This window comes from Pseudonaja textilis, chromosome 1 (genome assembly GCF_049901715.1).
Source record: "Pseudonaja textilis isolate UNSWEBS1 chromosome 1, rPseTex1.2, whole genome shotgun sequence".
Lineage (NCBI taxonomy): Eukaryota > Metazoa > Chordata > Lepidosauria > Squamata > Elapidae > Pseudonaja > Pseudonaja textilis.
This window is the reverse complement of record NC_141990.1, coordinates 92,868,907-92,896,443: the sequence shown is the minus strand read 5'-3', so window position 1 is coordinate 92,896,443 and position 27,537 is coordinate 92,868,907. Positions and strand designations below refer to the sequence as shown.

Here is a 27,537-nt window from a genome sequence, read left to right as displayed (position 1 = left end):
AAAACCCCTTGCACTTCATGTATTTAAAAAAGATATTGCTAGATCTCTCAGGACAAAACTTAAAAAAAGATGTCTTCAGTCATGAAGGGAAAGTTAAGTGATTTTTTTTGTACATTCTGTAAATTCATCTTTTGGAAATATAGGCAATACCTTGGTTATTAACTGCCTTCAAATGCCTTCATTTGCATAATTTCCACAGTGCCGTTCAGCTGAATACTGATACAGTTGCAAATTATACTCCAAGAGTAAAATTTCTGAAATGTTTACAATTGTTTTCAAATACCCCATACTATTCATTTCTAAGTATCTTTGTCAACAAATACTGTTCTTAGACAGATTAAAGATATTGGTTATCCTATAACAACTTTTTATTTTTATAATGTTATAATATTTATATTTTATAAAGTAATTACTTTTAATATTTTCGGTGCTATTTCTGAATCATCATTTTTATTCATGATTTCATGAATCCATCTTCCCGTCAGCCATGTAGATACCCACTGGATGATTTTAGGCTGGTCCGGTTTAAGTCACCTGTGGTTATGGGAAGACTTTGCAGGAAAATGTGCTGCATAATGATCCTGAGCTCTTGAAAGAAAAGCGATAGTAATCTGAATAAAGAATGTTGCTCTAAAATTCTGTATTCTGAAGCAGGCATTTTCTTATAGAATAGAATAGAAAACCTTTATTGTCATTGAATTCAAAATACGATGAAATTTGAAAGCTACTCCAGCACAGTGCCCCAAACACCACATCACAATCACACTATTTAAAAAGTAAAATAATTAAAGTAATAATAATAATAATTAAAAACCTAGTCTAAAACCTATTTAAAACATATATTAAGTTAGATAGTTTTAAAATGCTACTTTATACATAGAACTAAATCACAAATGTACTGTTTGATTCAAGACAATTATTGCCTTGGAAAAGAAACTGTTTCTCAGTCTATTAGTCTTCATTTTAAGACACCTATAACGTCTCCCTGATGGCAACAATTCGAAATATGAATGACCAGGATGAGAACGGTCTGTGAAGATATTTTGTGCTCTAGAGAGGAGTCTGATCTTCGCAATCTCTTCCAAAGAAGAAAGAGAGCAACTGATGATTTTTTGTGCTGTGTTTATAACTCTGGAACATCTTCTTATCCACTACAGAGCATCCAGCATACCACACTGTTACATAGTATGCCAAAATGCTCTCGATGGTAGAACGGTAAAAAGTAACCAGCAACTTCTCACCCAAACCACTCTTTTTCAGCAGCCTCAGAAAGTGCAGGTGCTGTTGGGCCTTCTTTGCAGTGGCCATAGTGTGGACCGACCAAGTAAGGTTGTCGGAAATACGAGTTCCTAGAAATTTAAAACTATGAACTCTTCCACACAACTCTTTATTTTGTGACATCAAGTTGTTTTCGGCTCTTAGTCAATCACCTTGATATTTTTTCTCAATGATTTTTCCATAACTTGTTTTTTCAAGTCTCCCAATGGTGTTGTCCCTATAATTGTCCCTATAATTGAATCCATTCACCCTGCCATGCCACCTTGTCATCATCTTCTCTTTCCTTTCACTTTCCCCATCCTCAGAGCCTTTTCCAGAGAGCTGAATCTTCACATAATATGCCCAAAGTAGGATAATTTTGGTCTGTGCCGGATGAGGATTCTGGAGAATAACAGTTATGTGCACTTACTGAATTTTTCTTTACTTTACCAGAATACATTTATCCCAGTTCAAAATACACTTGTGTACAGTGGTATTGTGGGCATATGTTTAAAATGCAATGATTTCTCTTGTTTTTAATAGGTTTATTTGTGTTCCCCATCTATTGCCTTTGTAAAAAGAAGAAGAAAAGACCACAAACTGAAATGCCCTGGTACGAGTGAAGAGTTGTGCATCTGAATGGAGCTGATCCTGCAAGGCTTATGCAAAATAACAGCAACCAGCAATAGTGTGTTTGTTAACTATCTTGATATCACAGCCCTGGCAGAGATTAGGGGGCCATCTGCCATATTCTTATTGCACTGTACACTACTGAAGACAAGTCAGAATTTTGCTCAGACCTGGGGCCTCAGAATTTTTTTTTTAATTCCCAAGCCAACTGCCTAAGGTTTAGTTCAGCTCTTCTTTCTTGAACAGCTTATATCTGCACTGTAAATGCCTATCTACTGATGAGCTCATGAAAGGAGTATATAATTCAGCAACATTTTCTCCAGTTATTGATAATAACTCTGGAACTTTTACAGAAGCAATTCGAATGAAGGTGACTTCTCTTCACAGAGGTTGGTTTCATGTGGGCAGTTGATTAAAAGTATTATGTTAAAAATGATTTTTATGGTCATCAACACTATGATGATTGGATCCATCTGGTACTGAATGGAGTAATTGTCTTAGATGTGAAATTTTGCCTAATAATGAACCATAATATTAGCTGTTGACAGATATCCAGAATAGAAATGAGAAATGATTAGAAGAGCATCAATATCTCATATTTTACTACTGTTTAAAAAGTTGGAAGAATTAGCTTGGATGTTTGGGAGATAATGTCATCCATTTATCGTGTTTTGAATTGTATAAGGAATTCACTGTGTCTAACCTAATTAGAGAAAGACAAAAAGCCTGCTCTTTGTGGTTGTTCGGTAGTGTCTGATGCAATGCCAAGCTTTTCATACATATCCGCACCAGAAGACAGTAGCATGATCATAATCTAATATGCCACAAAAATCAAGATGTTTTGAAGAGCTAGGAAATGAAATAATCTTCCTTCAGATAGTTCTTCACAGTGTTCAGCAAAGTCCATTATAGAAAGTAACACTTTGCTCTGAAGAAATCAACATATATTACATTTCCACCAAACTGTACCAGTTTGTCTAAAACTGTGTTTCCAGTTCTTCCCTAGGAACATCTAGAAATGTCTGTAGTTCCAGAAAAGATTCTTAATATAAGGCCAATTAAAACACAGTGCCAGTTGGTCTGGTTCTTCATAAGGTGAGGAAGAAGATGTGGACCTTACTGATTAGTCTGCCATATCATGACTTATCCCTAAAAGTTGGGAAGGATCATGACTATTGGGTGACACCTCTGTGCTTTTGTACGGACTCAGCATGCTCATGCTTCTGTACAGTTCTCTGGTGTGCACCAAGTGTCATAAAGTAGGTTATTATATACCTAAATTGGCCCATATACACATACTGAATATAAGTGATTGAATTCCAAGATTACCAGTAAAATTCTAAGTTTCTTAAAAGCTATTACAACAAAATTGAATGATACCTTTGTTTGACTTCAAGAGCAGTTAGCCAAATAACATTGTGTTTTTCTTGTTGGTGTGCTTTTAAAATAATAACCATTTATATTGGATTTAAAATTTAAAAATGATAATAGGTTAACAGGTTTAGGAATAAAAACAATCACGGATATATTTTTTAAGTTTTTCTGTTTTGTCCAAGGTAACATAGAAGAGAATGTTGGGGTAAAGGAGAACATGATATGCAGTTAGTCCTTAGGAACTTAATTTTAAAAGTGGCCTTTAAGTCACTGAAGTAGTTCTACAGTGAGATGAAAGATCTTTCACTCATTGAAGACCTGCAGCTCAAGTGCAATCTCTCTCTCTCTCTCATGTTGTTTTGGCTTGAGTGAGAGAGGCCAAATCACCTTTTCCATTTCCATGAGTCAGTGTTGAGATGTCCATTTGCATTCTATGGACAACATGATTCAGTCTGAGGTATTAATACTTCTTGTCACTATTGGACATCCTTAAAAAAAAGTAAGACAGTATTACCGAAAATGGCTATTTTGTAAATTGTTCTTGAATTCAGTCTATAATAATGCCAGTAGGCTCCATTATACTGAAAGGGAAGACATACACATTTTAGCAAAACTTGGAGCGGTTTGTTGATCAGTACAAAATCAACTGTAGTATATAATCTGGATTCATTGCCTGGCGTCAGCTGAAGTAAACTGATGTCCCTAATTTGTTAAATATGTTCATGCTAAATTCTGTATAGCTATCAGTCATTTTCTATTAACCACAAATAATACCCAAATTTACTACTGCCTTTTCATCCATTAAAATTAAACTGATTTTGGGAAGTCCCCAATGAAACATTGCATTTTAACATAATTTTTATTTATTAAAAGAATAGATTTAGATCTGTTGAAATTAACAGTCTTTAAATTAGTTAGGACTACCTTAGATAATTTGATTTCAATGCGTCCGCTGTCAAAGCAAATCTGCATTCAACTATATGCTATTGATATATTTTTAGCTTAATATGTTTTTCTTTAATAGTGTTTCTCAAAGTTGAATGTTGCCTTAAACTTTTTTTAAAAGATTGTATACTTAATCCCAAATAATTGTTTTCTCAGGCCAAACATATCTATTGTCTTTGATTTACTCAGGGATTTTAGTCCTTCCTTATAATGTCAGATGTTTTTGTGAAAACATTTTTGTATTACTAACATTCAGACATCCAAGTTATGATTGGATTTGATGTTTATAGTGTGGAATACATTAAAGCAACATCAAGGCTTCCATTTGATTTAAGAATTATCTTTTCCTGCAATGCTTCATATTTTCCCCCTTCTTTTATCCTTGTGAAACATAAAGCCTACTGTATAGTAATTCTTGGATTTTGTCTAGAAACCTTCATATGTAAGAGCAAATTATGTGCAAAGACAATTGGCTTATTAGATAGCCCATTTGGCTAGAATACAATATCAGGTCTTGATAGAGATAACAATCAATGATTTTGTGTACAGATTCTGCATTTGAGCTATCAGAGTGGACCCTTATGAAATGCTGCGATCTTTTTCATTCATGTTTGCACATTTGGGACCACATAAAATAATCTCATTTATGGAAGCCAAATGTTCTATAAGTGGATTACTTTTGCTGGACAAAATGCATGTCTGTTTTGCTTTTTTAAAAATGGCATCCTGGATATAAATTGGGTGGTACTGAAAAAGTTGATATATTAAAATAAAGAAAAGACACAAATATGTATGCATATTACGCTTGTAAAAAATTAAAATTGAAGCTTTATTCTCATTCTAATTCTTTTAACACAAAACATACTGCTTGAAGAAATATTTCAGTCAAATCCTGTAGTTATTATTACTTTAGTGAATTCACCCCAAAATGAGATTATACTGTCCCATAAAAAAAACATATGCATTAGAAACTTTCTATAAAGTGTTGATTAAAGATTAATCTTTGCAAATTGTACTTCAGTCAGCCTTAACTACATATCTGTGAACATGTTCAGTTTAACAATCATTGAATAATTATGGATTGTTTCTGGGAGAAAATTCTATTTTTCTGAATTGTTTTTTGACTGATAAATATTGTGTTTCTCTTTCACAATTTCTGACTTGTTCTTTGGTGCTTTTCTGAGAAAAGTTATTCCAGTTTAAATTACTTTTGTCCCCTATATTTCTAGCCTTTCCTTATTTATAGTAAGGAAGTCATCTTTAATATTTTTATTTATATAATGTAACTTTATCAGAGCAAAAGACTTGAAATATTTAAATTATTTAAGTTTCCTTTTTAGGATACAACTCTTCTTTAGTTTGACAGTGAACAATCAGAAAAGCTTGAATGATATTGTGCCACTCAAGTATTTATTCTAAGGTCCTGATTGCTATATAACTAAATATGTCAACCCTAGGAAGCTTAGATTATCCAGCGCTTTTTAAAATATATATTTGCCAAATAGAATTGTATTTGCATATAAAGTAAAATACAAAATTGCATGAGGATTTCATCTTAATGGAGAAATTACTAACATTCTGGCTCCATTTGATATTTAGCTTGTGTTTGGTTTCCGCAAATAGGCTTTCTCTGATTATAACAAACTATTGTGCTGCATTTGGATATTTTCAGTAAATGAAGTTACCTTATAAAAACCATAATCACAATGCAGTGCAGTTCTTGGCTACATATGTATTATTTCTAGAGCACTTTCTTTAGAACTATTCATTTAATATGTTGTCTATGTTAAAGTAATGAATAGATGAAAAAAATAAGATGATGTAGTCATGTAACACTACTGCCATTTCTGGTACAGTCTTTACTAAGACATTCAGCGAATTATAAGAAATATGATCTTGCTTTAGGTAGCATTATGGTTGATATCTGTATTGATGCTTGCCTGCTTTTTTTCTAAATATGACAAAGTTTTTGTTAAAAACAGAGAAAGCTGCCCTGTAATTTGATGGATCCAACAAAAGCAGTGAATTATTGAACACGTTGTTTTACTAATGTTAATCTATGAAAATATGTCAGGTAACCTTTTATTAAAATATACAGTTGTATCCCATCCATTTATACTTCCCTTCAGGAGTGCTGATTTATGCCTTTAAAGGGCTTATGTAATTGTGTTGTCTTTCTGGATGTGTCTTAGTATTAGCAAAATATGCTAGAGAAGAAAATCCTCCGTTACAATCCATAGTAATTCTAATCAGCTCTGTCTCGTGGGAGGAGATCACTGCATTTTCCATCAACAGATGTCAGCTATGTAAGTTGTTGCTTTACTCATTTGCTTCTCTGAGGTGTATGGCAGTAGGATCTGAATACAGAATGTTGCAAACTGTAGAATACTAATTATTACTGAGTACACTTGCAGTCATATACAGAAGTTTCAAGGGCAAAGGAGTGAATATGTCTTTTTTCCCCCATGTGGCACCCATAATCTTTTTAATGCATTGCCAATATTATGTGCTAATTTCATAGCTTCTCTCTTTGTGTAACATTTCCAAATAAGTTGCATATGAAATCCTGTGAGAAGGCAAGGTGATTTGTTTGTTTATTTAAATAACCTAGTATGTGTTAAAATTACACTTGGACCTATATGTACATTTGTGTTGTAATAGACTTTATTTGATTATAAAAATCATAAAGATTATTTCTGAAAGGAAGTGGTGGACTAATTGACACAAAGTAAATCTGAAACAGTACGCTTCCCATGGTAAAAATAAAATAAAAACATCTATGTTCTCCTCTGGTTTCAGAATCGGTGTCTCTATTTTTCTTTTTCTGTAATTTTCTATAAAAGTTTGTATTAAAGACTTTAATTTAGTGGCAGTTAATCTTTCCTGCCCCTTCTATAGTTCCCAATAACTGGAGGGATCTCTCATGTCAGGATCAGCTTTCAGGAATACAATGATAGAATTTTTACTGAGAAATGGGAGGAAAGCTGGATACACCTGCAATTTTTACCTCTAGCCCATATTTTCTGTATGAAGTGGATGTGAAGAAAATTTTTAATAATGCTGGGGATTATTAGAGACATGCAGTAATTCCATTAAAGTGATTTAAAACCATGGAGAATGAAGCAAAGATTTTGCAACCTTGAGTGAAATTTCTTGATCTTTAATGCAATTTGAGGTAAAATAAAGGTGAAAATGTATTCAGTAAAACCCATCGGGATAAGACCATTTAACACCTCCCCCCACACACACACTGACCCTTTCCCCCATTATGAGAGAGAGAGAGAGAGATTTAAAACACTCTATTTCCCACAAAGAGCCAAGATTTTGGAGTCTTAAGTGATAAAATCGGCTATGTTGCCAGGAAATTTTAAAAGTTCCCAGTCATAAGTTGCCATTTCCTGATTTAAAAAAAGTATGAATAGAAGACAATATAATTAAACCAGTGGGATATTTTGTGTTTTTTCAATGGATGAGCCCTCTTTGTATGAGTGCCTCTCTTTGGTAGGGAGATCGGATCAATTAGGATGGATGGATGGATGGATAGATAGATAATCATATATTACATTTTTTTCTGCATGGGTATGCATATGTTGAGTTGAAAAAATATTACAAGTAGCCACTAGATAATGGAAGATAGATTTTTTAAAAGTAGGTATATCCACATTCTGCTTAAAAATATTTTGTATCCTAAGAGCATAGGATTATTCCTTTCCATCTTCTGAATATCTTGGTACTGTGTATATTTGAATATTTAAATAGAAATATTCAGTAAGATGTTTTATGTGATCCCATAAATTTCCATTACTTTGAATTTGAGACTTTCATATGAAATCATTCCTAAGGCTGGTAATTGTTCTGAAAACTGTCAAAATATTCCATCTGTATTTTCATAATACTAAAGAACATGGACAAAAGTAAATTTGATAAGTCTTACTTTTCCTCTTGTTTTTTATATCCTGTTAATCCAAATTAAACGACTATCGCTTTTAGCATAAAATCACTTTTCTTTGCATGGAAGTTTTAAAAGTAAGCAACTTATCAATAAAATAGTGTGCATTGTATACTACAGAATTACTTCCAATCGTCCATTAAGCCAGTTAATGGAGTAAATGCTTCATAAAACGATAAAATGAAATTGTAGCACTGCACTGGCCTTTTTCAGCATCATTTCCATCCATGATCCCACTATCCCAGGGGTGTCAAACTCACATTGTCACGTCATCGTCATGGGATGTATTGTGGCTTTTTCCTCCTTCGCTAAACTGGGGTGGGGGTGGCCAGCGCGTGATGCATCCGCCCTGTGGGCTGTGAATTTGACACCCCTGCACTATATCAATTACTTTTTCATAATAGTTGTACATGAAGAAAAACTTGTCCTTCTAATGATAATTACTCATAATCCAAGATCTAGAGTTTGCAAATCCACTAAGTACTAGCAGCCATATACTATATTTGTATTTATTGACATTAATCTTTGCCTATGTCATTTTTATTTATAAAAATTAACTTGATGACTGAGGCTGAAGTTCCATTTCATCCAAGAGTTGTTTTCCAATAACATTTAATACTTTTGAAATACAAGAAAGAACATAAACACAATAATTATTACTCGTCCCCAGCATATTAGGGAACTGCTTCTTTACAGGAAGGGTTCCATTTAGAAATTTGTGCTATTATCAATGGATAATAGCCATTCAACTTTTATGATGATTCATCTATAGTGTTTTAGATACAGATTTAGCATATTAATACGCAATATATTTTCTAGGCTCAACTGTGTTACAGCTTGGTAATGTATTTCACTAACGAATTTGAGGCAATATTTTCCCAGTATATTTCTGAACATTCACATTGGAATGCCAGTGGCTGTTAATTGTTGTTGATGTTGGTTGAAGCTCCATCCAAAATGTTTTATATTGTTCTAAGTAAGTGCCTTTTGGTTTAAAAGTGGCCTGTATAGTTTCTTTTCTATATTGCATATGTACTACATGTATTGAAATAAACATGTCCTGATGAATGTAGATCATACCTTAATTGAACAGACCGTGCATGCACATATATATAATATTCAAGACACAAAAGGAAAGTATTCTGCTGCTAATGTATGTCCTGCTGGACAGGACTTTTTAACACAAAATGAAGGTTTAACTTTAAAAAAAAAATTGGTTACCATAAAACTGTTCAGTTACAATTGTGTCTTTCATTTTCTGTTTTGAAAATTGAATGCTATTTATGGTGTAAGCAACTCCAGGAATTAGTGTTATCAGTAACAGCAGATTAACGGTCAGAAGCCTAAAGAATACTTTTGTTTTTGTTTTCCATTGATCTTCAAGTCTATCTGTGCTTAAGATGAGAAAGTTCAATCACAATAAATATGTATAGTCCATATTAATTTGATCTAAAAACTGTATATTGGGCAAGCAACACATGGATATTTATATGCAGAAATATTAAGTATTTTTTAAATTGCACATTAACTTTCATAGCAATATTAGCCTAATAAACTTTTTAAAAGAAACCCCTGATTGGATGCCTGTTTCATTGCATTAATTTAGTTTTCATCATTTTAATAAGAAATTATCACGAGTTAAGTTCATCACACATTGTAATCTCAATTGCTTAAAAGCCTAATATGCATATGAAGTTAAGTAAATATTTCTACTTTATATACTACGAATATATAAGCATTCTAAAAATGTATTTTCCTTTCTCACAAAAACTACACAGAGTCAAAGAAATACATAAATGTGGATGCATTCATATAAAATGTTTTGGTGGTGCAATCTGAAACAAGTATAGAACCATTTTTTTTTTAATCTTCTGCTTATACTTTTCTGTGTGTAACCCTTTCCAATAATTCTTTGACAAGGATAGTTGGACCATGCAAAAATGAATGAAGAATCAGAAAGCTATAAGGCATCTGCAACCTTTTGAAGGCTGTCCATAGTTTTCTGCGCATGGGTACAGCCAGTGAGTATTCATGCATGCACTTTGGACTTGCAGTTAAGTAGCTATGTATTCTATACAAAGGATGCAGCTGCTTTAATACTTAAAGAGTATGTTTCACTTGTGCCAACACATTTTGCAGAGCACTTCTCTTGAATGCTTTGCAGAACCTTATTGCAATAACATTCTAATAACATTCAGCTAAATACAAGTGGAATTGGTGGTGCCAAGTAGAGTACTGACCTCAAACAATTATATGTAAAATTTCCCTTTTACTAATCAATGTTGGAGTGTTTGCAACATGACTACTATTGTGAGACAACCAGGAGCAAAACACAGCACAGAGGCTTCGTCTTTTAACCATGGTTTATATACAAGACAGCTATATACATAGGCAAATACCTGGCAATCAATCAATCTTTTTTACTCTGCACGGAGAACCACAATGGAGACAGAACACAAGGAGAAAGAGATACACCCTCTCAAGGCCGCCTTTATATAGAAAACTTCTTAAAGTGCTAAAACCCTGTGGACGCATGCTCAGTCTTAAAGCGGCAATGTTTCTGTGTCCTGTCCTCATCAGCATTTACAGCACTTCAAGATCTATAACCAAAAAAATGCTTTCCAAAACAATCCAAATTATTCATGGGAAGTCTCTTCAGGATTTGATAAAACCACCTATTTTATTTTGACTTTAATGACTTCTTGATGCAGTGATTTATTAAAGCTGCATTTTGGATTCAAAGAGAAAAAGCTGCTTGGAAGCATGCATATAGCACCAACTCAGAAAGCTCGAACTGCCTCAGGAGCTACTGATACAGTTCTACAGAGGAATCATTGAGTCTTATCATCTGCACCTCTATAACTGTTTTGGTTCTGCAACCCAACAGGATAGACACAGACTTCAGAGAGTAATTAGGACTGCAGAAAAAACAATTACTGCCAACCTGCCTTCAATCGAGGACCTGTATACTACAAGAGTCAAAAAGAGGGCTGTGAAAATATTTACAAACCCCTCACAACCCGGACATAAACTGTTTTAACTCCTTCCCTCAAAACAACGCTATAGAGCATTGCACTCCAGAACAACTAGACACAAGGACAGTTTTTCCCCAAACGCCATCACTCTGCTAAACAAATAATTCCGTCAACCCTGTTCAACTATTACAAAGTCTGCACTACTATTCCTGTTAATCTTGTCATCATTCCTTATCACCCATCCCCTCCCACTTATGACTGTATGATTGTAACTTTGTCACTTGTATACTTTGATCTATAGACTGTTTCCTAGTATGTTTTGATTGCATATTGTACCCTATGACTATCATTTAGTGTTGTAGGTATGATTCTCGACTCTTGATGAATGTATCTTTTCCTTTATGTATATTGAGAGTATTTACACCAAGACAAATTCCTTGTGTATCCAATCACACTTGGCCAATAAAGTATTCTATTCTATTCTATTCTATTCTATTCTATTCTATTCTATTCTATTCTATTCTATTCTATTCTATCTACAAGGTGTATCTCTTTTGGGAATCAGTCTGCAGATTTGGAGTGGTATGATTTCTCTCTGTGTACAACAGTTGCTATAAGAATTGTGGGCAATTCTAGATACTCCCAAGCATCTTTTTGTCATTGAATCCAAGGAGCTACACGGTTTAGCACACAGCATATTAACTGAAGAAAGCAATTCAGTTGCTTTAACTCCACTATTTAATTACACTAAAAATACATTTAATGAGCTAATAATTGGAATCAATTCAACCTTCAAATCTTGTGGCTTTTCCACTTAACGTCTGAGTTGAGCTGGCTTTAGAAAAGCCTGCAATATTAACATTGAAACAGGCCATAGCTTTGATCTGCAGAAAAAAACATCTAAGCTACAACTTGGAGTTCCAGGCATATTTTAAAGATCCTTCTGAGTGACCTGGTACTTTGGCAACATTTTTTACATTAACCAGATTGTGTATGTTGATTTCATCAAACTTAAAACAGGCAATTGAATGAGTGTTCCTTTGCAAGGATGCCTTTTACTCTTACCTGCTTCAACAATGCGAGCCAGTTGCTCGCACCCTTCTCCTTTGCCGAGTTTATTCAGTCTGGCTCAAAGAGTTTGAGTTTAAACAATGTCTTTCAGGTTGTTTTATCCGCTGTAAAGACAAAGCAAAGCATGACCAGACTGTCAGATGAAACATTTGGATTGCTTGCATTCAGTTCGTAAAGGTAGTCTTCACCTAACAACAGTTCATTTAGTGACTGTTCAAAGTTACAATGGCACTGAAAAAAGTGACTTATGACCATTTCCCACAGTTACGAACTTTGCAGCATCCCCTTGGTCACGTGATCAAAATTCAGGTGCCTGGCAAATGGTTCATACTTATGATTGTTGCTGCATCCCAGGGTCATGTGATCACTCTCTGCAACCTTCTGACAAGCAAAGTCAACAACTGGATTACTAACTTAACTGCAGTGATTCACTTAACAAAAGTGGCAAGAAAGGCTATAAAACGGGTGCAAAACTCACTTAACAAGCGTCTCACTAAACAAGAAAAATGTTGGGCTCAGTTGTCATAAATCGAGGACTACCTATACTTAACTACTACTCGTCTACCTGTATGCCTTGCCTGAGACAAGATGAAAGAAGAGACAAAGCCAGCGGAGCTTCGGTGCTCCTTCATCACAATTCCTTTTCGTGCCATGCTCCAGATGGAAGGAAATTGGCTCAGCTGCCCCAGGAACATGAGCAGCAAGGCAAACATGGGACACCAAACTCACAGTTGGGCGGCCTACCTTTTTTGCAACAACACCTGGAGGGTGACAGGGCTGTGGGGGAATCCTGCAATTTCAGGGTTGGCTACTTGCCAAAGAAAGGGCCTTCCATCCGAAAGTAGTTGCGCCCGGTGAGCAGCTTGGCTTTATGGAAGCCAATCCCAAAGGTGCTTTTTTTTTTTTTTTCAAGAGGCAACTGGACTTTCTTTTCTTTGAAGCCATTTGGCTTCTCATCCATTCTGCAGAGCTGAGGAAGCTTCTTGGATGAGAAGCGAAACGTCTTCAAAGAAAAAAAACAAAGTCCGGTTGCGTCTTGGGGGAAAAAAAAGCACCTTTGAGACTATAATCTTGGATGACTGAGAATGTATAAAGATTAGGAAGACGAGGTACCTTTTCTGCGTCAGGACCGAGGAGTCGTCTTTTTGAGGGCGACGCCCGGCTTGTTTTGTTTTGCAAATTTGTTTTGTCTTAAGGAAATCGCGGAGATTTTGCAAGTGAGGAAAAGGAGGTACGAAACCTCCCCTCTTTCTTCAAAACCGAGCGCTTTAGCTCTCCTTTTTCTGGTTTTTTTCTCCCTCGTGGCTTTTACCCCGCCCGGCCCCGCCTCCGCTGCCGCCCTCTGACATTTTGGCTTCGGCTCCCAAGGAAAGTTGGCTAAACCTGTGCCTGCAGGTTGCCGTGGAGACGAAGAGCCGCCGGTCGGTTGCATTGGCTTTTCCTGGAGAGCTGAAAGGTAAGAGTTGCGGGCCTTTCCTGTGCCTGCCGTTGCCCTTCCCTACGCCGTCCCTTCCTGGGGTTGAGCGATCGAAACCGCTTCTAGAGAACAGCTCATTTCTTGTGGTTCCTCGTGAGAATAAGCCGGCTTCTGCTCTCTGTAAGAACGATTTGACGTCCGTGCCCGGAAAGTTGTGTCGTTAGCAACTGCTTACAAAATGAACCCTCTCTGAATCCATTTGCTCGTGCTGGGTTTAAACAACCCCGCTCGTCTATCACCTGTGATCAACAAATCTCAAACAAACCCCGAAGGGAAAAATGGAGAAGTGCAAAACGCGCACGGTTTACCACAAATAAAATTATAAGCCACTTTAAAGACTGAAGGGACTGCCCCGGTGTTTTAGCTTAAACGTAGCTTAACTACTGTGGTTTGTTGGCCAAGGGTCGTGCATTTGCATCTGGGGAAGCCCAGCTTTCTAGTAATTGTGTTGCAGTGATTCAATTTGTGTCTTGTAACCTTTTTTTTTCCTGCAAGAGATTTTAAAAGTGTAATTCTTGTACACGCACGGATCTCTTCTTCGAGTTTGGACTGGACTGAAGTATTTCATTTTATTTTATTTTATTTGGTTTGTCAATTGCTTACAAGATAATAGGTATTAGTAAAAACATAGTTGGATACATGGATACATATAAGAAAAATAAAAGAAACAATAGGACAGGGACTGTAGGCACATTGGTGCGCTTATGCACGCCCCCTACAGACCTCTTAGGAAAGGGGTGAGGTCAATAGTGGACAGTCTAAGGTTAAAGTTTTTGGGGTTTGGGGAAGAAACATAGTATGCTTGGGAACGAAGTAAGAAATGGTCTAATTCCAGAATCCTGATGGAAAGATTTAAATATGAATCATCATTTAACTACACTGATATTAATTTACTGCTTCATTTTACCTTCCTTTGGTTAAAAGACATATTCATTTTGTTTGATAAAGGATCAGCAGACATGGACATAAATTAAAATTTTAAAATTGCAACAGTAGGGTAGTATAAAATATGAGTACTGTATTGCACTTGGACCAGGCTTTTATATACTTGCTGATTTAAAACATAATTACATGAATGATCGTGAGCAAAATGCACTGGCTTAACTTCTTAAAATCCAACAAGTTTTAACTGAACAATCTTGCTTATTTTTAGTAAAATGAAAGTTTTTTATTTTATGATAGGGCTTTTAACAAAACATCTATAGTGAAAATATCCAGAATGCAAATTGCAAGCATTTGTATTTGACCAATTAAAGCAACAGCAGCAGCAGCAACAACAACTATATTCTCCTGTACTTAATTACCAAGGAGAAAGCCTATGGAACTCATGGGAAGTTTCTGCAGACCCTATACCATTTCAGACAAACATAGATTTAAAACATGGTTGATTTAATTGTTTTGAAAAAAATAGTGAAGGATTCAAGGGTGATGAGAGATTATGACTGTAGAGCAGGTTTCTTTGGGGAAATTTTACCTTTGTACAAAATGGAATTAAATTAGAATGACTGCAGAAAGAGAAAGTATAAATCCTTTTTATTTTTTAAATCAAAAAGTTTTAAAGGCAGATCTCCCAGATGAAAAGGTGAAAACACTTCCCAAGAGTTTAGGACTACGTGATGTATTGGCGAATTATGCAAGCAGATTTCAGTAAGGTGGCCTTCTGCAGTTGACCAATGGTGATTTTGTCATCATCAATTGTTTTTAAGTCCTTGCCTAGGTCTTTAGGCACAGCGCCCAGTGTGCCAAGTACCACTGGAATCACCTGCACTGGTTTATGCCAGAGTCTCTGCAGTTTGATTTTCAAGTCCTGATATCTGGTGATTTTTTCAAGTTGTTTCTCATTGATTCTGCTGTCACCAGGTATGGCAATGTCAACGATCCACACTTTTTTCTTCTCCACAATCATGATATCCGGGGTATTGTGTTCCAAAACTTTGTTAGTCTGTATTCGGAAGTCCCACAGTAGTTTTACATGCTCATTTTCGACCACTTTTTCAGGCTTACGATCCCATCAATTCTTTGCTACAGGGAGATGGTAGTTGTGACACAAGTTCCAGTAGACCATCTGAGTGACTGTGTTGTGACATTGTTTGTAGTCAGTCTGAGCGATTGTCTTGCAACAACTCAGTATGTGATTGATGGTTTTGTCCGCTTCTTTGCAGAGTCTGCATTTGGGGTCATCAGCAGATTTTTCTATTCTGGCTTTGATTGCATTTGCTCTGATGGCTTGTTCTTGGGCTGTAAGAATCAGGCTTTTTGTCTCTTTCTTCAGTGTTCTGTTGGTCAACCATCACCAGGTCTTTTCCTTATCTACTTTTCCTTGGATCTTTTCAAGGAAGTGTCCATGAGTGCTTTGTTACACCAGCTGTCAGCCCGTTTGCATCATTGTTTTCCTGTACTTATTCTTGATTTGCTGCACTTTGAGCAGCTTCCTATTGTTGACCTCCATCAAAGCTGATTCAATACTGTCTTTCACATAATCTGAAAAGCAGAGCATGCTTTTCTTCTTCGGCTGTCTGCTTCACTTGCAAAAGTCCTCTGCCACCTGCTTTTCTGGGCAAATATAGCCTGTCAACGTCACTATGCAGGTGTAGTGCATAGTGTATGGTCATCAGTTTTCTCGTTTTCCTATCCAGGCTGTCCAGCTCTTGTTTTTTTTAATTATTATTATTATTTTTTTCATCAGATGATGGACATGTGTTTATCCCAAGCATATTTAAACTCAGTTACTAATCACTGACTCACTGGAAATTGGTTCCAAGCTTCCACTACTCTTTCTCTAAGAAGCAATACTTTCTAAAGTTATTTTTGAACTTCCATCCTGTCATGATAAGTACTATGGTATATAAGATAAAAGTTTCTTTTAAAAAACCATAAAAATATAACTCTATAAGCTTCATTTTAATTGTTTTTTTTTTTGCTTTTAGAAATGGAAAATACATTACTATGCATAGAATCTGAATACATCAAGAATCTTCAGCAGCAAATTTATTTCCTTGAATTGGAAGCTAAATTTCTATATCCTATGCATTTCTGTGTATGGTTAACTAAAATATGAATTAAAGAATCATAGGGGTATTAAAAAGATTATTTGTAATATTGGGGTCAAATATTGTATTAATGTGGGAGCTGAATGAGAATTGCTCAGCTATTTATTTTAGTTTTAATGAAAGTTATTTAGTTAATATTTCACCCTTTTGCCTTAACCTTTTGTTATTACTCGTGAGCAGACTAAAAAAGCAATTCATACTCAGCCTTTCCTTGCATGTGAAATGGAACATATGCTACAAAATCTACAGGTAACTTTTATCTCTTTGACAAATAATGGCGAAGTAATTTTTTGCATATTTACTTATACTTAGTGGGTTATTATTAAGGAAAGTGAAAGTAGCTTCTTCCAGCAGTTTCAAAATGTATTTGTGAATTGAGGACTTGCTACCAATGAATGAAAACATAAGAAAAACAGGAGGCTAACTACCCACAAATACATTTGAAATATATGTATAGGTAGTGGTCAACTTACAACCAGTCACTTAGTGATTATTCAAGGTTACAATGGAACTCTCAAAACAACCTGATTCCAAGGTTATGATGTGACCACATTTTGGATGCTTGGCAACTGGCCCACATTTAGAATCGTTTGCAGTGCCTTGTGATCATATGACCATTATGATATACATTTACATTTGGTTGTTGGGAAAAACGACCATAGTGAACAATGAATCTACTTAATGACTGCTGCATGTAGTTAACAACCACCACAAAAAAGGTTGTAAAATTGAGTCTAGTTATTTGACAATCCACTTTACCACTGTCACATATTACAACTGGAATTGCTAGGCCCAATTACAGTCAAAAGTCATAGATTACCTGTATGAAAATATTTTTCTACATTACGGTAGGTCTGAAATGCAGTGTATCAGAACACATAATTTAAAATGAACTCCTTAAGATTCTGAACTGTTATTTCACTGTAACTATAATTTTATAACTATAACTCACTTTTTATTGTTTTATAGACATTACAGTGTAAGGCTGATAGCCTTGATCTGGAGCTGAGGCGAAAGAAAGATGGTTTAAACATGCTGATGATGGAAAGAAATCAACTTAATAACCAAATCAGTATGGCTAATGGTAATAATTTTTTCAGCATTATCAAAATTATGTAGATTTTCCCACAGTACTATTTTTTTTAATTTAATAAACATTTGGATTTTTTGTTGACTTCTAATATCTGGGGTGAAAAAAACTCAGAAAATTTTATTGCAAATCATTTTCATTAAACTGCAAAAAAAATTCCAAAGTCCTCTACTGAAATCACTAAACACCACCACTGTAGACAGGGGGGAAAGTGTTATATATGTCCAACTATGGTATTGTTCTTTTTCAATAATAAAGAATAAGAAACTTTACTAAAACCATCCAAGATACTTGAACCTCTAATAAATTCTAACTGTGCTTGAAAAAAAATATTTTCTAAATAATAGTACTATAATCACTCTTTTCTCTGTAAGGTGTACAGCTTCATGAATTTATCACCAAGGCATAGCCTTAGTAAAAACATACTAAAGATTATTTTAAAGAAATACCGGTAGTATTTTCAACATGACATTTTCAATATGCTTATGCTATTTAGCAAATGGAAAGATGTACTTAAGCAGACAATAAAGCCAAACAGCAAATATAGAAGGAAAGACAGACAAGGACAGATTTTTAATTTCACTCTAAATTCATAATGTAAGATACATCATTCTAGTATTATATAGCTTATTGAAACTGTTGACTGCTGACAATAACCCTTTTAAAAAGCCAAATATTACTTAAGTTTAAGCTTCAGGTGACTGCTTTTGTTTTTCAAAATAGCGCCATCCTGTGGTAAATTTGTATATTATTGCTTCAAATGATATCTTCAGGAAATAGTATGTTTTCTTTCTTGCTTTCTTGCTTTCAATTAGGTAGACCAAATTCTAAAAGAAAATATGAATGTGTTGAATAACTGATTATAAATTAGTCTTCAAAAGGCAGTTCAAAAGGAAATGAAGTAACTAGAGGGTTCTTAGACAGAATGAATCTAGAAGCAAGTCAGGTGTTACTACTGAAGTAACACTAACACTACTGAAAAATGGTATTCTAAGTAGTGGCATTGTACACTACAGTCTTGTGTTGTAAATCAGCTGCTGTTACTGTAAATCTGAAATACTTATTTAACCGTGATATAATAACTAATCCACAATTCTCAGAACTTAGATATCACATCAAGCTACAACTAATAAAAAACAAATTGTAACTTGGTATGATATATAGATACTATATAAGACAGCAGAGGAATAGCAGCTCTCATTCACTAGCTCATTGGCTACCAGCCCTTGCCTACCTAAAGAAACCTAAAAAGAGATGGAACTAAATCACAGATAGGGCATTCATACTACAGAGAACAAAACCTTCTATTTTATTGATATTGTTGAGTCACCAATAGGTTCTAGTCTGTTAATACAGCAAGGTTGCATTAAACAACCTTGTGGGATTTTTCCATGGTGTACCGATTATCCACAAACCAGCATGTATGAATCATTGGTTAAAACCACCACAGGCATTTTTCAGATGCTATAGGATCTTTTCTTTCCTGCAGCAGTCTATCATAATTATCCCTATGAAATCAATCAGACAAAACATCCAGCTGAGTTGTTTATTTCACTATGAATAGATAAGATAGATAATGCACAGAATAATTTATTTATTCATGACAAAATGTCCTTTTGCTCATTTTTCCATGGCTTCCGACTCTAATTTTGTGCTAAAATTTTTGAAGTTTTGAGCTAATTTAATCTAAGTGTAAGGCATCCAGAAAGTATCCATGATATCAATCACTCCGAGACATTTCTTTCCAATTGATTTATTTAGAAACAGATCTGCAATGTCAAAGGCAATTTCCCAAGTGAAATTATTTTCGCTGTGTTACCCAGAATCCACCTTCTCTCTTCCCACTTCTACATTTAATAAATCATGAGAACCAATTGACTGCCACTGGAATTTCTTAATACGACATACAGAATAACCTTGAACTTTTCAACTCCTCCAACTCTCTTAAAAAAAATGTGGCTGCTGAATTTTAAAGCTGATGCTAAATTTAATCTACAACTGTGTTGATCTGATCACAATTGGAGCGAGCTTTTATTAAAAATATGAAGAGCATTAGTTATCTTATGCTGGCTAGAATTTCATACATTCTACTTTCAGAGCAGCATTTAAAAGAGAAACAGGGTTTGATAGAGGAGATCAGACAATGGAAGAAAAAGAAAGCAGAAAAAGATGAGCAAATCTCTGGAAAACAAATTGAGATCACATATGCTAAGCAAGAACTGGAAGAACAACAAATGAATCTGAAAAACAAAGAACAAACTATCCTTATGCTAAAAACAAAGGTATTGGTTATTTTATTTATAGTTTATTACGTCCTAATATGTTTGATTTAAACAGTTTTTAAACAAAACAGTTATACACAGAATTATAGAGCTGGGAGAGTTTAATTTATATTTCATCTGCCTAATAAATCTATGCTTTCATAATGGCCATCATTATTTCTGTACATCTGTCAAGCCCCTCTAAGGCTGGCAAATTTGGGAACCAGGAACCAGTTGGATTTCTGGAAATATGTTTATTGCTAAAAGAGTAATGTAGTGAGGAATGGGAGTAGGCTGGGATGCTGAGGAAGCAAGCTGGACTATTTCACCAGCAGTGGGCAGAGTGATTGATATATGGGAAGGATCTGAGGGTGGATCATACTCTCAGACACTGGGTTTGCTGTTTGTTGTTCTGTTGTCCAGTTCTTGGCTTCCTATGTGTCCAGACAGTCAGATCCTGGAGTTTTGCTATTGTTTTTGAATGCCAGGATGGTGTATAACGAAAGCAAAAAAAGCATTCCTTGGGTAGAATTCCTCCTATTTCATGTCATCAATGTTCAGAGGCACTTTTTGACTAGGGAAGAAACATTCCTCTAAACACACAAGTTTCCTTTACAGCCTTCTGTCTTAGACAGTTAGAAGAAAAAACTTTCCTCACAAAGCCATTGAAAGCAAATTCTGACATCAGTTTTGGTCCATCATATTCTATTGTTGCCATACCCCCCCCCCCCCCCACCCATATAAACAAATCTATTCTTCCATTTCCTTCTGCATTACTGCAAGTCATGGAACAAATGTTTTGAGAAATGTGACAAGAGAAGCAATATATATTCTGCCTCTTGTGAGACAGTAATGGCCTCCCAATCCTTTCTCTAAATCATCATTAAAGAGTTTTCAGAAAACAAAATATTTTAATGCCTTGATAAATCAGATAGCATACACTATATAGTATGCAAGAGATGCAAGAGCTCCTAGGATCTATGGTAGCAACATATTACCTTATTTTCTAAGCTGAACTGGGCACGTAATATCAAACATCTCATCAGGTTTTATATAAACAAATAAGTACATGCTCCTGTATTTTCCTCTCTCATTTTGGGATATCTCAGAGTTGTTATCCTGGGAAAACAGATAACATTATGATGAAATCTATCCAGATATTCCTGCTAAAAAATTCCTTCCTTCCTTCCTTCCTTCCTTCCTTCCTTCCTTCTTCAGAAAAGTTGTTTATAAACATTTGAGAAACAAAAAAGCAACAATTTCAAAGTCCTAACTTTAGATATATGACTAATTATTCATTAATCTTGTTCTGTGATGAAATGACCCTCCACTATTTTTGAATTACAGTTCTGTAGAATATTTGCCTACTATCACATGTTATATTTAAATCAAGGTGACGCAACAGTTGGACCATCAAAAGGCAATGGAGTTGCAGCTTTCTGAAAAGAAAAAGGAATTCTTGGAAATGCAGTCTGCTATTCATGAAATGGAAGAAAAAATCCTTAAGAAAACAGCCGCAATGCATGAGCAAATTACTCATGAATTACGGTACTAATTATTGAATTTTGGAAAAAATGAAGGCTAGATAAACTAATACCATATTCAACCTTGCAAGTATTTATGAATGCTGCAAACCCCCTACTTAAATGATTAATTTATGATAGTATTAGTGCTAGAAGTGAAGAAAAAATATTCATTAATGGTTCTGCCCAATGGATTTAGCATACTGAAGTTTTGTGGGGAGGCTTGACTAGGAAACTTTGGTAAATGTTTGAAATGAAACCTTTTCAACTAGAATCCTATAATTACAGAATTCTCTTCTGAGACGATCACACTTTACATTTTTTGTGATGATATTTATGTGACTGCAAAGACACTGTATTTCAGGGGAGTTCTGAATCTGATTATATTATGTTATAATTATTAATTTTCCATGAAGCTCTGTTTCTTTGTTTTATTTTATTTTTGATTCTGATGTGCCTTTTTAAATAATTTTGTTTTGCATTTTAATTATTGTGAAGTTGCTTCAGGATTAATTGACTAAAAAGTTTTAAAAAATTTCCTCACCTAACTGCAGGTGTCATGTCTTCTTCAACAGTAGACAACAATTCTCATAATCAAAATTAGGAATGATGCAGAATTGTGGCCTATGGCATCAGGATGATAGCAAACTCTGGAAATTGTATTTTTTGATTACTGTAGGAATGAGATATCTTTTCTGCACCATCAAATTCGTGAACGAGAGCTACTGGCAGAACAGGACCGTCTCTTACGAAGTAAAATAGCGGATGATTATGCAGTTTTGACCAAGGAAAATAATCTTTTGCAATCCAGGTTTTTGGAACTTGTCAAACAAACAAACATTGTAAGAAAAATAGTAATCTCATCCACAATAAGAACATACATATGTGTTTGACAGTATGTGAGGAAATATACTGGCTTCTACTACTTTTAATTTTTTTAAAAGTGTGCCTTTTTACCATCTGTACGTATTCCAGTAAAAATGCATTAATGAAGGCTGTTCTGTTTCTTGCTACAAATAGGCCAGTTGAATATTCATTCTTTTTCTCTCAAGGGACAAAATTTTGCCTACATTTTTAATGTATTTGTGTTATGCCTATGATATTAAAGCTTAAAAATCTGGTGAAATATAGTATTTTAAATAAAAAGAAAGCCTTGTGGTCAGAATGATCTGAACCCCAGGATACAAGAAGAGCTGGTTAAGAATAGGAGATGACTTGTATACATTCCAAGTGGCCTTGCATGTTTTCAAAAGATAGAAATCCTATACTAGGATCTCAGTGAGAAGATATTACACAAGATGTAGAATGCTCTCTTCTGTATTAATTAGTGTTAATAAAGAACTGTAGCATAGTAAATGGAATCAAAAGATAAAGACTGGATGGACCTGCCTAACAGAGGAACTGACTTAAAGTTAATTTAGTTTCTCACGTTCATACATTTCACTTTTGAAGAGGAAAAATATCATCATTGCATCTCCTGATGACATAATATACCATATTTGGCTCACTGTCGTTTTTTTTTTACTCTCCTTTGATCAGATTCTGCCAAATGTCTTCCTGGGCACAGTTAACAAATGCATTCATTTATCCAATTAGTATGATGCCCATTTCTGATCAATAAAATTAATCACACTGTTGATTATATATTAACCTTTTCTATATATATATCCAAACACTTCTAATCATCAGGGATTATTGTGCTGTTCTTGTGAATATAAAAGAACTTGCATAGCCATTCTATTACAAAACTAGATCTTTATTTTTATATTTCTCCAAGTGCCTCAACTGCAGCAGCAACCTTAACTATTTTTTCAAAGCATTTAGACTCCCCCACCCCCCACTATTTTTTCTAGGACACTAGCATATATAACAGTTATTTCATCATTTGATATTTTATTATAATTATGTAAATGTCTACAATGCTTATTCCAGCATTCCTTCACTTCAATTTCATCTTCAATTATTTCATCATGTTATTTTTCAATGCCATTTATTTTACTGGAAGCTCGTTGTTTAGTCTTTTTTTAATTTCCATTAAAATTACTCTGTATTTTTTATCTCTTCTACTCTTGACCCTCTTTGACTGCATTCTTTGAAATTATAATTTTCTTTATAAACACCTGATGCAGTATCATACATATGAATTTAATTTTTCATCCTAACTTTTTGCATTAGTTGCCTCTTATATGCATATATTTTATGATTTTATAGGTTTATTCATACACATCTTCTACCAAAATGACCTTTCTCACATTTAGAATTCCCTTGTACCCTTTTGCCATGAATATATGATTGAGCTATTCAAAAGAATCCAACCTCTTTCATGATTCTCATTTATTCTTGGGTTTCTAAAATGGTTCAATCACTTTTTCTGTACTCCCTTGCTTTATTTTCATCCATCAATGCATATCACCCACCTCTTTTTTCTGGATTACAATCTCAAAACTTCATCTAACACAGAAAAATACCTGCTGCAGGGCTCCATTATTTTATATAGCTCTAAATATCTAGGGTTGACTTGTGTGCTTTAAAAAAATATACATGTTTCCTTTGAAACTTCATAAATAGCTCATATTTCCTTGCTGTAGGAAAGAGTTCTCAAGGAAGAGATGTATACAACCCATTCAATGAGCATCGCTCAATTTCTGACAGTGAAAGATCAGGAAGAGCAACTGCAACATGAGATTAAGACACGCCAAGACCTTCTGAAGCAAGAAATGAGCACATTCCAGGAACTTGAAGATAAGGTTGAATGACTAAATGGCTGTTAAAAAATCGTAAAATCAGTACTAGGCTAGTTCTGATATCACAACAACATGTCTGTGATCTTGTGTAGGAGTTACATGACTACCAATCAATTCCTTACTTATTTGTGTAGAGAACAGCAGAGGAATCCTGTCTTCTGTCTTTAGTAATACTTCAGTGTGATGGGAAATGGCTGCCTGACATTTTGCTGCTACCAGCTAAACGGCTATTATGCTAAATGATCACTAATTGGATGTGTTATAAAACAGACCCAGTTTGCACTTAATGGTTAACAAATCAGATCCTTATTCTATATTTGCATGTATAATGGTAATACAGGAACATGATGCATACTAGTTACACTTTTAAAGATAAAGTGTAAAGATAACCCAGCACTTAGTTCAGTGACAATCTGTGCATATCAAATCCTGTACTAACTGCTTCGTCATCCAGGTTCATTTTTAAACAAAATCCTTTTAAAGCAATTAGAAACATTTTTAGAGAATAACAGATGGGTGCAACTGAGTCAAAACATTCACTTCCTACTGCTGAATTTTCCTTTGCTTTTGTGTTATAAAGAAGCCAGATGCTTGAAAACATCTAGTTCTCCTTTAAAGTTCAACCGCAAGCCAATATTATATTCTTCACAGATTGCTTGTTTCTGATACTTAGTCAATAACTTTTGATCTTCAGAAGGTCCATTATACTCATGATCAATATTCAAGGCCTTTGATGGAAAGGGGGAAGCAGGAAGCAGGCCTTCTGAGGTGAGGGCATCAGAGAGATAGGGAGGTTGCTCATCCAAGTTTTTTATTGATTTTCTCTGGATTTTCCCTTATAATTTTCTTGCTCAGTTGATGTAGTGATGTACATCAACTAAACAATTAAAGCATTTTTATATTCATATGTATTTCTTTTAAATTTCTGCTCGCTGGTTTTTATTGTTTATGGTTGCTGGTTTATTCTAGATTAGCCTGTTAGAAAAAAGAAGCACAACTGTTGATTTAAATATTGCAACACTGAGTAGCCGAATAGCTGAAGTTAGAGCTATGCTAGAAAAAGAAAAAGATGACAACATTAAACTAAAAAGAGAGAATTCTCTGCTAATTGATTTTGCATCTAATCTAAAAAAACAGGTGATTTCTTTTATCATTTGTGTAAGGAAATTGTGGGTAATAAAGAACATCTGTAATCAAATATACTTGTATTCACATGTACACACTATAAATAATCTGGATATGTTGTGGCATGAGATATTTTATACAATTCCACTTAAAAGGCTATAGTAAGTAGATAATGGTATGCTGAAATTGCATGAAAATACTAATACTAAAATCACAGAGGAATTGATCTATTATTATGTCAAATATTTCACAGTCTGCCCAAATAGATAAAGGTATGAATGCTTAAAAACAAAACTAGTATTTTGTATTGTATTTTAAGCTTTTGTACTGTTCACATTTCATCCTTTTATCAAAATTAATTTTATCTGTAAATATAATCTCATTTCCTATAACAATTCAGAAATATAGTGCAGGCACTTTATGCCCTTTCATTTGGCTGGGTAAAGTAGTTTGGCCTTATGAACAATATCTTTTTACATAATTTTCACGTTTTTCTATCTTCAGCTTGCTGGAAAAGAAAACAGTCTACTGGAGGCATCAAATAAGATGCTGGGCCTGGATGAAGCAATTTCAGCATTAAAAATGAAGCATACATTACATCAATCTCTTCAATCAGAAAAATGGGACAAAGTCTCCAAAATGGCAAATACCATGATGAAACTCAGCAATTCAATGGTGAATATTATTGACAGAATAGGAAAAGAATAATTGAAATGTGTTAATTTGATTTCATATGAGTAATGTTAAATTAAGTATGATTTCATAGACCCTTCTTGAATCATGTCAATTTAATCATGTGAATTATTCTTTCAATCATGACTGTACACAGAAGGAAGAAGGCAGGCAGTAGTATATGGGAATGACTTTGGGAGATAGGAGGAAGACGCACAGATAGATGAGTCTTGATATAGTCAAATAAGCAATGGTCAGATAAGAAGCAGCTGGGCCCTCAGAAGAAATGGGGCATGGCAAATTTTGGGAAGGACTCTTTCTAGTTTCTTGAGGTGTAAAGAGAAGAGGGAGGATGATGTATGTTCAGGCTCACAAGATTCTGTAAATTTAACATTACAATAAAGATGGAGTTGGTATTTCTGGTATGCTTCTTGTCTGGGCTATCTTGCAAGGCTGAAATAAGATGTCTTTGAAATTGTAATCTTCAAAAGCAATTGTATAAACTTAAGCATGATCTATACTTACTCACCTTGCAAATATTTATACATTTAATTATTACTGGTGGAACAGTAATTTAGAACATATTTAAAAATGATTATAATTGTCAGGGCACAATTTATTTTGTGGCATGAAATTGTTCTTTTACCAAAGGACAATATTTCATAGAATTCAGTGGGTTTGGCTCCCAAGAAACAGATTGCACTAAGAATATCTCTCATTTAATAGATTTTTAAAATATTAATACTGTTAAAGCAGAAAAGCAGAAGCAAATGCAGGATAATAGGTGATACCTGGCAGCATTTATTTTATCCTGCATCCTCAACTTTATAAGATTTTAAACCATTGTTCAGAAATTTAAATTTGGTAACCTTTGTTTAAATGATTATATGTCATCTGGTCTTAAGTGTATCATATTAAGATTCTTTTTTATACTGGTGATTTCTTTCACTCAAAAAACAGTTCACTTACACAGCCAATTTGAAACACATTTTTTTCATTTCAGATTATAATATATGTTTGTGCTGAAGCACAGAGGTTGATCAGATATTTTCTTTTTCTCCTTCTTTAAAATAATGCCATTGTTCAAAACATGTCAAAGTGTGGTTCCTAGTATCCAGATGGGTGCCAACACTGCTAGGGTTTTAAAAAACTTTGAAGACCTGGGCCTTTGGCAAGAATAATTGGGTTGTGTGGGTTCGATTCTTTTTGTTCTTGTCTTTTGTTATCTTTCTATTTTAAGTTGCCTTTGTTTTTGTGTGTTGTGGGGTGTGTTTGTAAATAAATTTCCAAGTCTTTGGATGTAGTTTTCCATCAGTATTGCACTAAGTTGCACTCACAGTCTTCAATGATCCTTCAGCAGTTGGTAATTTGCATCATTTCTAAGTATGGGAAAC

The 27,537-nt window shown here is 34.5% G+C and overlaps 2 protein-coding genes across 7 annotated transcripts in view; both read left to right on the top strand.

The window, feature by feature from the left end:
• The window catches only part of RNF217 (ring finger protein 217), a 44,877-nt gene extending 37,878 nt beyond the window's left edge, over positions 1-6,999 (top strand). For all 4 annotated transcript variants that reach the window (XM_026705451.2, XM_026705452.2, XM_087941657.1 and 1 more), the window contains one exon: positions 1,801-6,999. In XM_026705451.2, the coding sequence (XP_026561236.2) occupies positions 1,801-1,880 (80 nt within the window). In that variant the 3' untranslated portion in view covers positions 1,881-6,999. The remainder of the gene's footprint in view (positions 1-1,800) is intronic.
• A 6,550-nt stretch (positions 7,000-13,549) lies between these two features.
• LOC113439538 (uncharacterized) lies at positions 13,550-27,073 on the top strand. 3 transcript variants are annotated; one of them, XM_026705417.2, is made up of 10 exons: positions 13,550-13,657; positions 16,606-16,696; positions 16,899-16,977; positions 17,698-17,812; positions 19,916-20,100; positions 21,473-21,627; positions 22,282-22,444; positions 24,191-24,349; positions 25,316-25,483; positions 25,976-27,073. In XM_026705417.2, the coding sequence occupies exons 2-10, from the start codon at positions 16,608-16,610 to the stop codon at positions 26,177-26,179; spliced, it is 1,317 nt and encodes a 438-aa protein (XP_026561202.1). In that variant the 5' UTR covers positions 13,550-13,657; positions 16,606-16,607; the 3' UTR covers positions 26,180-27,073. The 3 variants fall into 3 exon arrangements, with proteins under 3 accessions (XP_026561202.1, XP_087797774.1, XP_087797765.1); XM_087941639.1 differs by lacking the exon at positions 13,550-13,657 and adding an exon at positions 13,707-13,798; XM_087941648.1 differs by lacking the exon at positions 25,316-25,483.
• The last annotated feature ends 464 nt before the right edge of the window (positions 27,074-27,537 follow it).

Coding starts and splice junctions, on each gene's coding strand:
- LOC113439538 (XM_026705417.2), top strand. CDS start 16,608: ATGGAAAATACATTACTATGCATAGAATCTGAATACATCAAGAATCTT. Junction 16,978..17,697: donor ATATGCTACAAAATCTACAG/GTAACTTTTATC, acceptor ATTGTTTTATAG/ACATTACAGTGTAAGGCTGA. Junction 22,445..24,190: donor TTGTCAAACAAACAAACATT/GTAAGAAAAATA, acceptor TCCTTGCTGTAG/GAAAGAGTTCTCAAGGAAGA.